General features: G+C 43.6%; 1 protein-coding gene across 12 annotated transcripts in view; it reads left to right on the top strand.

Moving 5' to 3' along the window:
* LPP (LIM domain containing preferred translocation partner in lipoma) overlaps nt 1–13,225 on the top strand; it is a 333,675-nt gene that overhangs the window by 199,271 nt on the left and 121,179 nt on the right. For all 12 annotated transcript variants that reach the window (XM_050308804.1, XM_050308807.1, XM_050308803.1 and 9 more), the window contains one exon: nt 5,630–6,304. In XM_050308804.1, coding sequence (XP_050164761.1) covers nt 5,630–6,304 — 675 coding nt within the window. The remainder of the gene's footprint in view (nt 1–5,629; nt 6,305–13,225) is intronic.

The following is a 13,225-nucleotide window of genomic DNA, read 5'->3' as shown; positions in this document are numbered from 1 at the left end:
TCAGTGAATTGTCTTGCCTGTTTTTATGCTTCTTTTACAGTCAGTGGAGTGAAGTAGATTCCTCCAGTGAATGATTCATCTCCCTGTTTTAGTCTTCAATATTAGAACAGGATAAATGACCCCGTTAAGGTACATTTCAGAAAGAGAGAGCTTAAAGCACCTCCATCTAGCCAAGGTGAATGCCCATCATTGGCGTTAGGAGAAGCCAAGTTAATTTTACACCCTTCACTGCCTTTCCCACCCAGGCCTCCAACTGCCACCATCACTGATTGATACTTAAAAGATTTCAGATGGCACATCCTGAGCTCACCCTGTGTTTCAGTCCAGCTTGTGTAGGTGGGCCATGCAACTGAGTTAGGAGGAAAGATGCTGCGCTGGCCCATTGAACTGGCAGCCCCCTGAGAATGCTGCGTCCTGGGTTCAGCCCACCGGTAGTTGCCAGGTTTCTGCCTTTCGAGGAAGAGGGGTTGTTTCATTCCTATCCTGGTGTAATTAGTGACTGAAATGCCTGAAAAAGGCAGCCCCAGCTTGAGCCGTGGTTCTCAACCTCTGCTCTGTAAACCCTGGGTTTCCATGGATCACTTCTAAGATAACTGAGAAGAATTCAATGAAAGGTAACTTAAAACCCCATGTTTATTGTTAATAGATTAACTTTCTCCATAAAGGAGCTTGTGTCTTCTGAAAAATGTTTGGGGGCTGCCGAGCATAAAGGTTGAAAACCACTGAGCTAGAGTAATGTATCTTTATATGTGATAATTGGACAGCTAAAGGGCTAAAGCTATTCAACTGTACCTTAATGAAAAATGCCTGAAGAATAGAATAGAATGTGATAAACTTTGTGTTGGCATTTTTGATACAGTCTGTGAAACCTGAGTAACTGAGGAGATTCTATAAAAGTTATTCCACAAATGCACAAAATAAAAGGACAGTGAAGTTCTTTTCATAAGGATTCCAGCTGGTCATATAGAATCATGCCTCTGCTGTAGACTATGGTTATTCTGTACTCTTTTTAAGGTTTAACCCCAACAAATGGTGTAGAATTATAGGTTAATTTCTATAGAACAACAGGTTTCGTCCCTCGTATCTGTGTGATGACTTTTTAGTTGTAGATATACATTGAATTTAATTTAAGATCTATGTAAATAATTTCTACAGAATGAAGAGTCACTGATACTCAGGATTTCAGGTTTCCCCACCAGGGTAGCTTTGAATCCAGGTACCCAGCTTTGACAGTCAGACCTCTTGGACAGCACAGGTTTGTCACAACACCATAGACTTCTCCTACGATGGTTGATACAAGAAACTCCTGCAAATGCTTATAAACTTTCTCTACATTTAAGAAGACAAGGCAGGAGTTGCCAAGCAAAATTATTCCCCTCGTGGTTATATATGCTAACTTTTTTTTAGGAGAAGGGTTTTGGGGTTTTTTTCCTCCCACATTGATTGAGTTTTACTTGATTTTGTCAGTATTAGTTCACCTCTATTTGAACTGCTGGATAATTCATTTGTAGAAGAGGCAGTACATTTAGGTACTTCCATCTGTGTTTAAACAAGGCTCTTGTGCTTTCCCATTAAAAAAAAAGATTTTGTATTATTATGCTTGTGGTAGATGAGGTTCTGAATTTAACTCCTTCCTACTCTAGTTTCTCTTAACAACTCTGTGTTATCAACACCTGGGGTTTCTAGTTTACTCTCTTTGCAAATATGAATTTGCAAGAAGGGGTTGATGGTAAGTAGCGTGGTTCTAATTTGCACTTGCAAAGTGTGTCAGACAGTTTCATCATGGCATGGTGAACAGAGGAAAGCCTGTCTTCCTCTGAAAACAGCCCTTAGAGGATGTCAGAGAGCGTGTTTGGCTGCGATAGTCACATGCAAATGCAGTATGGTTTTGAAATGAGCTGTCCAGGAGCTGCTGGAGAAAGGGATGCCTGTACTCCTATGAATCCTCTCTTTGCCCTTCTCCATTTTCTTTTTCCTCTTTCTATTTGTTTTCATGATTCTGGGCTGTCACTTCAATGTGCTTTTGGATGAGTCTACTTTGTTGTGCTGGTAGAATTTCTATGGATTTCCTTGGATGAAACATTTGTGATAGTCATCTGTTTTGCTAGGACTCTACCCAGTGATGTAGAAAGGCCTTACCAGCTTTCTGTTCATTACTCCATCTACCTGGCATCTTTATAGCCTCATCCATCCCTCCTATCCTCCGAGTGCCTTCCAGACATCTATTGAAATCTCTCTTCCCAGTGGTATCTGCGTGCCCTTCTCTTATCCTTCCACACATTCCTGTCCTCAGAGTAGGAATCTTGTCCATAGTTCATGTACATTTAAAAAGTTTTTTTCTTAATCCATTAGTAATCTAGAGGTTTAAGCCTGAGGTGATATTTGAGTGCATGGTTGGACTGTGGCCACCCTTCTGTCTCCCAGGCAAAAGGGCAGAGCATTTATGGTGATACCTCACCTGTACCCTTGCTCAAGAGTTACAGCCAATTTGTCCCCCTAAATCATCAGTGCTCCAGTAGTGGTAAACTCCCTCTAATCTATCCCATTTCTCTACTATACCACATCAGTTTAGCCTTACACCTCCCCCCCTAAAACCCAGCTTTCATCACACACTTGCCCAGAGCCCTCAGAGGAATTCAAAATGAGTCACACAGGGCGCCTCTGGGGACTCCTACTGATGCAAACTTCCTCCTCCTCAAGGCAGCCTGTGGTTTGATGCCACAGTGCAGCTGGTACTTGTTAGCTCAAGCCTTCACTGTAAGTTGATGGCAAAGCTTGGCCTCTGGCCCAGGCACCCCGAACTTGGCACCTTCCTTCACTGGGTTCTGGTGCAGGAGGAGATACTCCCAGCTCATCCTCCTTGTAGTGTGAAACACAAGAGCTGCTCAGTGCCAGTCAGTAGACCATGAGGGTTTTTTTTGTGGAGAAATGGTTTATCATTCATTCTTAGGGTATATTCCAGTCCAGGCAGGACGCTGGCATCAGCACATCAAGTGAAATGTTATGTGGATGTTTATACTTAAGAATAAAGTCCCCCAGTTCTTCGGATAGGATAGACTTTCATTGTAAGAGGTTTAGTTGAGTTGTCATCACCTGCTTCCAGAGTCTGCATTCAGAAATATATAATGTGATGAATAGGGCTCATTTATGTTGTTTTGGTTTGGTTTTTCTCTCTCTCTCTGCTGGGCCATTGTCTTTATAGCATTATCTGCCTTCTCCCTCTTCACATGGAAAAGAAAAATGCTTTTCTGGTGGTAATTACACAGTGCCGCATCATAGACCTTTCATCCCATTACAGTAAGTGGACAAACTACTGTCATTTACAAGAATGAAATAGGTGAGGAAATGGGAAAGTTTCTGACACTCCCAGGCATAAATGCCAACCTGACATGGGAGAACAATTCTGACAGAAAACAAGTTTTCTTGCTAGCAGTGAGTGCTGGTGTAGTTCTGCTCTGACACAAGGATGGAGAAATGCCTGCTCGTCTTCAGGTGTTTCAGAAATAGAAGAATAGAGCAGTATTAAGGGAGGACTACAGGCCCTTACCTTTCTCTGGCCTTGCAGTTCAACTGAGACACACTTCAGCTCTTCCTTGCTCTCAGTTTCAAAATCTCTTCAGTCTATGTGCTACCTTGTCATGGATCTGTTAGCAAGGTCAGTGTGTGAATACATTTAGATGTTTTTCCTCCAGCAGAAGTTTTCTGCCTTATTATTCCCCACCTCTGCATGCACACCTTTTACGTAACTCAGAACAGATTGATGCTCTTATTTGCTTGGGTTCTCTTGATGATTTGTAGTGTTTCCTCCTGGGAGGTTTACTGTCATGGGAGGTTTGCCCTGAAGGTGTGATTGCAGGAATAAGGTCTTTACCAGTGCATCAGCAAAAAAATATTTTCACATCACCAGGGAAGAGCTACCAGTTGGGTGGTAGAGTTTCCTTACCCTTTAGTAGACTTACTTGTGGTCTATGGACCAGAAGTTGAGTGGCTTGCGCTTATCTCCCTTTTCTTCGTGTGAAGTGGTTGCCAAATGTTGCGAGGCAGTGTCCTACTTTCTCCCACCTTCTATGGGAGGTGAGTTTGGAACCCTTAGAGGCTCAGAGACATGGGTGGTTGAAGTTCCTCTCCAGCCAGTGCCCTGGGTGGTTTGGCAGCAATTGATTGTCGCCACCTGCTGACCAGGCAGAGGATTTCTCTGGGCCGGTACAGCCCGTGTGGGGTGTCCAGAAGAGCCCCCCGCTCTCCCTGGCAAGAGGGTGATGGGGCAGTTGGTAGAGGTCAGGGTGCTAGCATAAAGCAGGAACACTGAGAACAAATACAAGATTGGTCATTTAGAGAAAGGTAGCACGTGCCTTAGAGTGAACATAACCATGGGTGAGAGCTGAACTGGTCTGACTTTGGGCTGCTGTGAACTTGTAGGTTATCGAGCAGATCATGGATGACATCAAGCCTAGTGCAGGAAGTTTGGATGAAATATAACTTGGTGTAACTGTAGTGTTAGGTGCAGTCAAACTACATCTTCACTTAAATGCATCTCTGTATAGGAATGCATAACATTCAGGTACTCTTTCAGAATAAAGTAAAATAAAGATACAAGAAATTTTACCTAATCCTAAAGTCCAGAAGTTCAAGTTTCCTCTTCTATGATTTAGTGAAAAAACTTGAAGAGTGTTCTTCAGTGTTCTTCAGAAACTGTTTCACATTATTAGTCCTTTAACAAAGATGTCTTTTCACACTGGTGTTTTTGAATATTTAAATGCGAGGTAAGGCAGACAAACAAGTACATTAGACTGAAGGATGTACAATGCCTATTAGGTTGGCGTCACTGCACCAAAGCTTCATTCCGTGACCAAATTGCAGGAAACGGCATCATTTGCTGTGATGCTCTTCCCTGGCTGCCCCAACACTGCTGTGCCTGGGGCATTGGTGCAGGGTTACATGACTGCCATGGTGGGAGCTGACTTCTGAATCTTGGGAATCCTGCCCACCTTTCTGCCCTTTAGTGAAGCATGTGTAACATTTGCCTTCTCTGGGGTCACTCCAGGTTTTCAAACAGCACATCCAGGTTAGGGATACCTCCATGTTGTGCTTTCATTTAAGTTGATTCTTACAGTTTGGGACATACTTTTAGGCCATCCCACCCTGCTGCCTCCTGCACAGTTAAAGTACTCTTGTATTAGGGCAGAACCTTACAAGTGCTCTAGGGATCCAAGGGATCTCATGTCTCCATAGAGACTATGATCTCATTTTCTCTCTTTTTCAAAACACTTGTATTTTCACAGGAATGCCAGGGGTTTCCCCTAATTATTCTCCAGTGAGTCTCCCTTTTTTTTTTTTTTCATTTATCATTTTTTACTTTGTTTATTTGTTTGGAGGCAGAGGAGAAAACTGCAAGGAGAGATGAAATGCCTCGCACAGCAGTTCTACTTGGCTGCCGTGCTGCTGTCCCTGTTCTGTCAGAGCAGGGGTAGATTGCTATTACCATTTTATAATGCATAGTCTCAGGTACATTCCTGCTTTTCTAAGCAGTTTGAGTTGCTGCACAGCTGTTACTGTAAATCCCTGTTTCCACCTAACCCCTCGCTTCTTGATCCGGCTGACGTTGTGTCTCTTTTTCCTTGCTCCCCAGGTCTCTGGGACCTCGAGCAGCTCTGCCGCCACCACCCCATCCGTGTCCACCCCTGTTACTGGCCACAAGCGGATGATCATCCCCAACCAGCCTCCGCTGACCGCCACCAAGAAATCCACTGCCAAGGGCCCGGGGCAGCCGGCGCCCATCCCGGTCACTCCTGTGGGCACTCTGAAACCGCAGCCAGTGCCGGCCTCCTACGCCACGGCCTCCACGCCCAGCCGCCCGGCCTTCAACGTCCAGGTGAGGACGGCGCAGCCCAGCCCGCACTACCAGCCGCCCGGCCTGCAGCCCACGCACTATGGCAGCCTGGGGCCCGGCCAGCCCTACGCGGCCCCGCCGTCCCGCCAGCCCTCCGCCCCGCAGTACGGAGCGCCACAGCCCCACGGGCCCGACTACGGCTACGCTCCACCGCCCGCCCGGCCTGCGGAGCCCGCCTATGGATATGCGCCTCCGCAGGGCCGCTACCAGGACCCCTACTACGGGGGGTACGGGGGAAGAAATGGCTCCGAAGCGCCCTACGTGCCACAGAGCTCCTGGAAGGCTGAGCCAGCATATCCTGCTAGTAACGCCATGGGCCAGGCTCCTCCTGGGCTCTACCAGCCGCCAGGCAGTAAGAAGACCTATATCACTGACCCGGTGCTGGCCCCACAGCCGCCCACCCTGCAGCAGAAGGTAGGAGATGTGGGTGCTCACCCCCCATGGGATTGGAGAGCCACATGGCTGAACGTGGCTTGGGACCGTCTCTGAAAGGTGTTGAGAAAGTGGTGCCATTGCAGACGTGGGGCAGTTCTCCCTCTGTATGGCATCTTAAAAACTGGAAATAGGGAAGTCTCATCTGCTTTGAAAAGAGGCTTTGTGGGGGCTTAGAAAAGCCATCAGCCTCCAAAGATGAGCCAATGTCATGTGTGGAGGTATGGTGTCACCCCACAGGCAGGAGGGAGGCTTTGTCCCTGTGACATGCCACTGCCCAAGGAGCTCCCTGGCCATGCCTCCATACAGCATCGCTGCACTGGGGTCTTCCCTTCTGGGCCCTCAAAGATGAAGTGAGGGGTTGGGTGAGAGCTTCTGCTCCATGTGCTTGTGGACAACCCTGGTTCAACTTGTAATCCTCCCTCTCCTCAGGCAGATGGGAGGTACATGAGAGGCTGGTTTTGATTGTGGTTCACAGTGATTGTGGAGGTTGTCCTCTGGTGTGTCACTGTTCAAAGATCACTTATCACTGAAACCACATGGAAATGAGTTCCTGCAGAGCTTGGCTCTGGTTTTCTTCTCCGGTGATGGTACGCCGGGTGGCCTCCATCCACTTCAGCCAATGCCTGGACCTCATAAAGTGAAGTCAAGTTGAAATAGAAAGTTAAACTGGTCTGCCTGGTTTCTCTGCCCAAGCTGGCCCTGTCTGGCTTTTGTCACTTCTGCTGGTGGAAGCCTTTTATGTGGCTCTGGGGGCACAGAGGCACTGTAGCTTTGCAGGGCCCTTGTGCATGACAAGCTGAGGCTCCACCAAAGGGTGAGGCAGGGTGTCAGTGACACCATCACTGCCCAGGCCCACCCTGACATGTCTGAGCACATCCTGCTTTTGGGTTTATGGGTGCTGACAGGGAAAGGGGAAAAAGCTTCTGATACATAACAGAAACCCTATCCTTTTGTTATTTCCTTCTCTAACAGCACACAGACTGTCTTCCTTGAATTCCAGGTTTCCTGACATTGGAAACTTTTGAAGGCAAAGGTGTTCCTCAAGGCAGTTTAGGGAGGGCAAGAAATTACACAAGTCCTTGGAATATTATCTACTAGCAGCTAAGAAACTGCTTTTTCTCTTTTCTTCCCCTTCCTTACCAAGAAGCTTAGGATTCAGGAGAGAAATAGCAAACTCTCAGCTCTGCAGGTACTTGGTATAGAGCTTAAACTGAAAAATCGCAAAAAGACACAAAATTTGCACATAGCCTTAACTGGTGTAAATTGTTGTGGTTCCAGTGGAGTCACTGAGGAAATGCTGAGGTACAGCGGATCCATATTTAGACTTTTATAGATACAAGTAGGCTTATATATATAAAAAATTTAAAAACTGTAGTTCAGTCAGCATCTCTATGGAAACGCAAATCATCTTGAACCACAAACAGCACAAGCCTGTTAGTCTCATTTGCATTACAAAGCTGGAGGGACGTTTTAATTTAGCTTAAGTTTGGGGTTTCATGTCTGCATGTATATATTTTTATATATATGTTTGTATGTGTGCACGTGGCATTTGCAAATACACATGCAGAAATACTTCATAAATATCTCTATAAAAAATAATTTCAGTTCTTCTGCAGAACAGGCTATTATTTGCTTGGTGATAAATCCCTCCAGAAACTTTCTTTCTCATCCAACGAGCTAAATAACTGTGTTATTGCCTATTTCACTTTTTAACTTACAAGTCTTCTGTAACATATTGGTGGCAGACTCTGCTCAGTCATTGCTTTGTAACATATATAGTTTAATTGGTGAAGAATTAAAGGTGATCTAAGAGTCTTAACAGGAAATGCTCAGTAATAAAACACTGTATGCTTTGCCATTGAAACAGTGTTGTCCAGTCTTACTACGTGCTGTTCTCTTCCTCTGCAGACTAACTAATTCATAAAATCAACTCCTGGAATTATTTTATTTAAAAGGAAAAAAAAAAAAAGAAAGGCAATATTAGAGCCAGATACCTGATAGGGAGAACTGTCACTGTAATTTGATTTGGCTACAATATGAATGTTAACTTATTTTCCTGAACACAACTGGCTTCTGCATTTTATTGTGTTTTGCCTTTTCAAGGTTGTTTTGAGGCCTTTCAGTTAAGGAAATAGATTTGGGAATCCAGTGTAAGAAGCAGGCATTAGTGCATATCATAAAATGCAAGACGACCTTTAGGAATCTTATTTCTTTCAAGGGAATTATTTTAAAATATAAACCAATTTCTAAATGTATTCAAAACAGTGCCTTCTTAATCTTGAATGCACTTTGTGTGCAACATATTAAGGATATTGTAGCAAATCCATCTCAGATTAAAAGTTCATAGTTCTTAATTTTAATATGATCCATCACTTTGAGAGGTAAAATTTTTCATTTAATTTTTTAAGGGTTTTCAGAGGGTCAAAAAAAAAAGTATATATTTAGCATTCTGGCTAGGAAGAGGTTCATGGCACTGTGGCTCAGTGTTTTTTGCTGTGTACTAATCATGTTGAAGTCACTGCTGATCCAAAATAAATCTGGATTGGTATGGGAACAGCAAATAATCTGTACTGGTTCTTAAAGCCTGCTGAGAACAATGAGTTTTACTCACTCACAACTCTGCATTGCATTCTGTCCTTGGGCCAGTTATGGAGTGAGAATCATGCATGTGAAGTGTCTGGGCATTTTAGTCTTTCCCAGCACTCTATCTAGCATTAGTGCCCAAGTCCTAGTTAGGAAATGATCTGGTGGAGTACATGTCCTCATTTAAACCTCCATGTGCTTCAAGGGCTGAAAAACCTCAGGAGCTTTCTTCTCTGGATGGTAGGTGGTGGGGATTTTTGTAGAAGCAGCAGCAGAGCTCCCATGAGACCATCACAGAAACACGTGACACAATCAACTACTCCTGTGCTTTTTGTCAGCAGTGCTGTGCCTACTCAGACCAAGTCAAAATCTGTATCCTCTCTTTTAACTTCCCCCCTCCCAAAGGCCAGAATGCACAAGATCAGGGTGGCTCATTAGGTATGCTGATTTCTGGCAGCAAGATATCCACAGTGGACAAATGACAAAGCATGTTTCTGTCATGGAGAATTACTGAAACTTTGCCCTGTGGCCAAAGCAGGGGTGATAAAACTCCTACCACTGACCAGCTTAGCTATCAAATGTTTCTGTGCTGGGCTGGTTAAGACACCAATTACCTTTGTTGAGCTCTCTTATCTCAAAATAAGTCTAGGTACTTTTACTGGTTTTGGTCATGTTTGAAAGTTTTTGAGACACTATTAGATGTCTCCCAGGTGGATTTATGAACCTTTCAGGAACCTCTTGTATCTCCTGATGTATTTGAGGGGTGGCCACTGGGAGGTCTGTTCTTCCTAGATCTCAGGTCCCAGCTATTCTCCTTCTGCTACTCATAGGCTTGGGGAACGGCATTCCTTCCTAAAGGAACCTGCACGCTTTCAACATCCAGACTGGGTACCACTGAAGTAATTTGAGAGAGCTTGTGGTTTTCATCCAGAATGGGAGAAATCTAAACAAAAACATTGACCTCTTGAGAATGATTTGCCAATTTGGAGAGGACAGAAGTGTCTTGTAGCTCTGATTTAGTACAGCATCCAAGTCCGTGCTCCTTTCCTGCAGATTTTCTAGAAGGAGAAAAGGAGCAGTGTCCCTGCAGTAACTGTGTCTGTTCTCCCTGACATGGCACAAGTGCACGAGTTCCTTAACCTGGTCAGCCCAAAGCAGCCACGGGTCTCACTGTCCCCATTCATGCATAAAGAGTCATCAGTGCATATGAAGCATGGCCCTCTCTTCAGATGACCTTTCAGTATTGTGCACCTTTTGAGGTAAGCACCATGAAAAGTGGCAAGACAACTGGAAATCAGGAGGTAAAATTAATGAGGTAGCTTATGCTTTTGGCATGGTTTAGGTGGTGGTGACCACTTGTGATTACCAGACCTCAGCCACCACATCATTTCTGCACTGCTGGAGGTGGTTTCTTTGCTGCCTGCTACACCCAGCACCTATGGTGCTCATGAAGCTTTCAGTGCCCAAAAAGGACCATTATGGCTTGCTATTTTCTCATTTTACACTGCTTTTGTCAGTTTTTCCACTGATTTAATACCTGTGATAGAGACATTCACTTGCAAGTTTCATCTTTGCCTCACAAACATATGCTCGCTGGTGTCCTTTGCTATGACTGATGCACTTCTCCTGTACTGGTTTAATAATTTTTACAGTCTGCCATCTCTCACATAAAGTGGATACCTCCAGCACCTGTTTTTGAACTGGGACTAATTCACTAGCTGTTTGCTGTTAATCTAGCAACTAGAAATTTTTTGTTCTCTGCAGATGAATAAATGCAGTCTACCAGATTCCCTCCTGCTTTCACAGGGATATATTCTTTTTTAGTGTTGCTTTTGACTTGGTGGAGAAAGGTAGGCAGCTTGTATAGCGCTTCTCACCCAAAATTATGTGTCTCCACCCAAGTGTCTTTTTCACAAAAGTCAAGTCTCAAAAATTTTCACTGGATGGGATTTAGAGACAGAGTAAAATGATGGTTGAAGTTGGTTTTCTGTCAGTGTGGGACAGTGGCTTTCCATAGTTTTAATATGCTAAAATAAAACAAAACAAAGTAGAATTAAAAAGACTTATTTAAAATACTCTGCTTTGGCATTTAATGAATTAAAAAAGACTGAAAACTACTGTAAAATGGAATAGAAGGTGAAATTCTGAAATTCAGAGTTAAATTTGCGAGTTCAGTGTGACATTTCAAAATTTTCAGATGAATATGTAGTTCCTTTCTACCCTGAGAATAGCAACAAATGTCAAAATGTTGACATTCTTCACAAAACAGTAATTCAGAGTTCTAACCAGCACTAGCTGTATATCAACTGCTGACTCTGTCATTGCTTCTGGGTGGATTAAATTAAATGCTATTGCTTCTGTTAAAATGAGGAGGAGGGGAAGAAGGCAGTGGTGTTTAACAATGAGAAACTCAGTTAGGACCTGATAGTACTCTGTGGCATTGAGAATAATGTTTTCCTCTTCAAGGTATTATAAATCTCTGCATCAAAATCTTTGTGGTTTTTTTAGGTAATAAGGTGTTGGCAAGAGGTACAAAGAGTGTTTCTCAGAACAGTGTGCTTATCCTGACTTCAGGAACCCAACACAGTCTGGTTTACACTGTAAACTTTTGAAAGAACCCAATTCTTGGCATGAAATATATTTAACGTTTTCATTTGAGAACTTTAGTCTTTGTGCTTTGTATTATATTTTTATTATTTAAGCACTCCATATACTAGCAGGAACCAGCTGATGACAGAGCAATTAATCAGATTTTTCTCTTAGGAATCATATATTTTCCATAAATAATGAAACAAAGATTTGCCAAACAATTACCTTGAAGTTAAAGGTAAGAGGGAGCCTGCAGCTACAAGAATAAGTCAGGTCAGTATATACTGAGAAACCAACTTAAATTTAAAGCTTTAGGATGCAGCTTTTTCAGCTTAAACCTTTATTCAGCCACAATGGGTTAGTAAAATAAGAGGAATAATTGAGAAAGAGGCTTTTGGCATAATACCTGGATGTTCTTTCTTGCTCCTTCTTAAAATAAGCTGAAGACAATGCCTCCACACATGATAAGGCATGGGGCAACCTTGGAGTTAATCAAGGGCTCTGTTGTGCTGGTTAACTCTTGATAACCAAGTGTCTACCTGGAGAGATACTGCCAGACCATGTTACAGTCTAACAGATAAGAATTTTGGATCTGAGGTCATTTTAATGCAGTGACTGTATACTTAGAGAACATCTGATGGGGAGGCTCTCTGGTTTTCAAGCAGTGGTGCTCGCCTGAACCCTGGGGCCAGCTGAGCTCAGGTCTCTAAAGGATGGCCTGGTCTGCAGCATGGTGAGGGTGGCTGGCCTTGCTGCTGGTTTACAGCTTTCAGTACAGAAAACAGCACTTGTAAAAGTGAGTGCCTCTTAATTCGCAGGCATACTCTGGCTGCTGCATGTCGTTGTGATGGTGCTGCTGATTACTGGAGGAGCTGTTTCCTTCCATTTTTCAAATACACTGAAGTCCAACTATATTGTAATTCTTTCAAAGCCAAGGCACCAGAGCGTGTGGGGAAGTGTTCTTCTGTCAGATAACCTCTGTGTCATTGCCAAGTTTATTGCAATGAAGCTAGGACATGAATGGGTTGGAAAACTTGCCCAAGCTTACGCACCAATTGATTAAGAGCGCTGGGGAGAACAAGGAGACATGGAGCATCTTGGTGTCATTGTGTGGCTCTTCTGTTTGAGAAGGTCTCTCTCTTCAGACCCTGTTGGTGTGAAACTCTTTAGGCTAATGACTGATGTTAAGAGGAGTCACTGTGCTAACAACACAGTGATGCTTTGGGTGATGTGATACTTTGTCCATGTCATTTGGAATGGGTCATCCTACATTTGGGTGGTTTTCCCACTGAGCTCTGTGAAGCATATTTGTGATCTTAATCCAGTCCTTAATGGCACATGTACGTGTATAATAGTAGTGGTTAATTACTGAAGGATCACTTTGTGTAGGGAGCTGTGCACAGTTTAAAAGCTGACTCATTTCTCCATGGATAGGCCTGGTTGTGCACAACTAGACTCTTGAGCCTAGTACTTCTCTGAGCAGGCAAGTTAGAAAATGGTCATGGTGCACAGTGAGCAGTGCCAGCCAAAAATAGATATTCAGTTATAAAGAGTAGAAAGTAGTCGGTAATGACTGCTGATGTAATATTTTTTTATCCAAGGGTAATAGTATGAAAGAGTTGCTAATATATGGTTACATTTACTGATCATAAATGATCTGGTACTAAACTAGCTTAGGTGTCCACATAATGGGCTTCCTGTTAGGATTTACCTCTGAATAACTATAAA

This window comes from Myiozetetes cayanensis, unplaced genomic scaffold, assembly GCF_022539395.1.
Source record: "Myiozetetes cayanensis isolate MyiCay16 unplaced genomic scaffold, myiCay2020 scf13, whole genome shotgun sequence".
NCBI lineage: Eukaryota > Metazoa > Chordata > Aves > Passeriformes > Tyrannidae > Myiozetetes > Myiozetetes cayanensis.
This window is presented reverse-complemented; position numbering and strand designations above follow the sequence as displayed.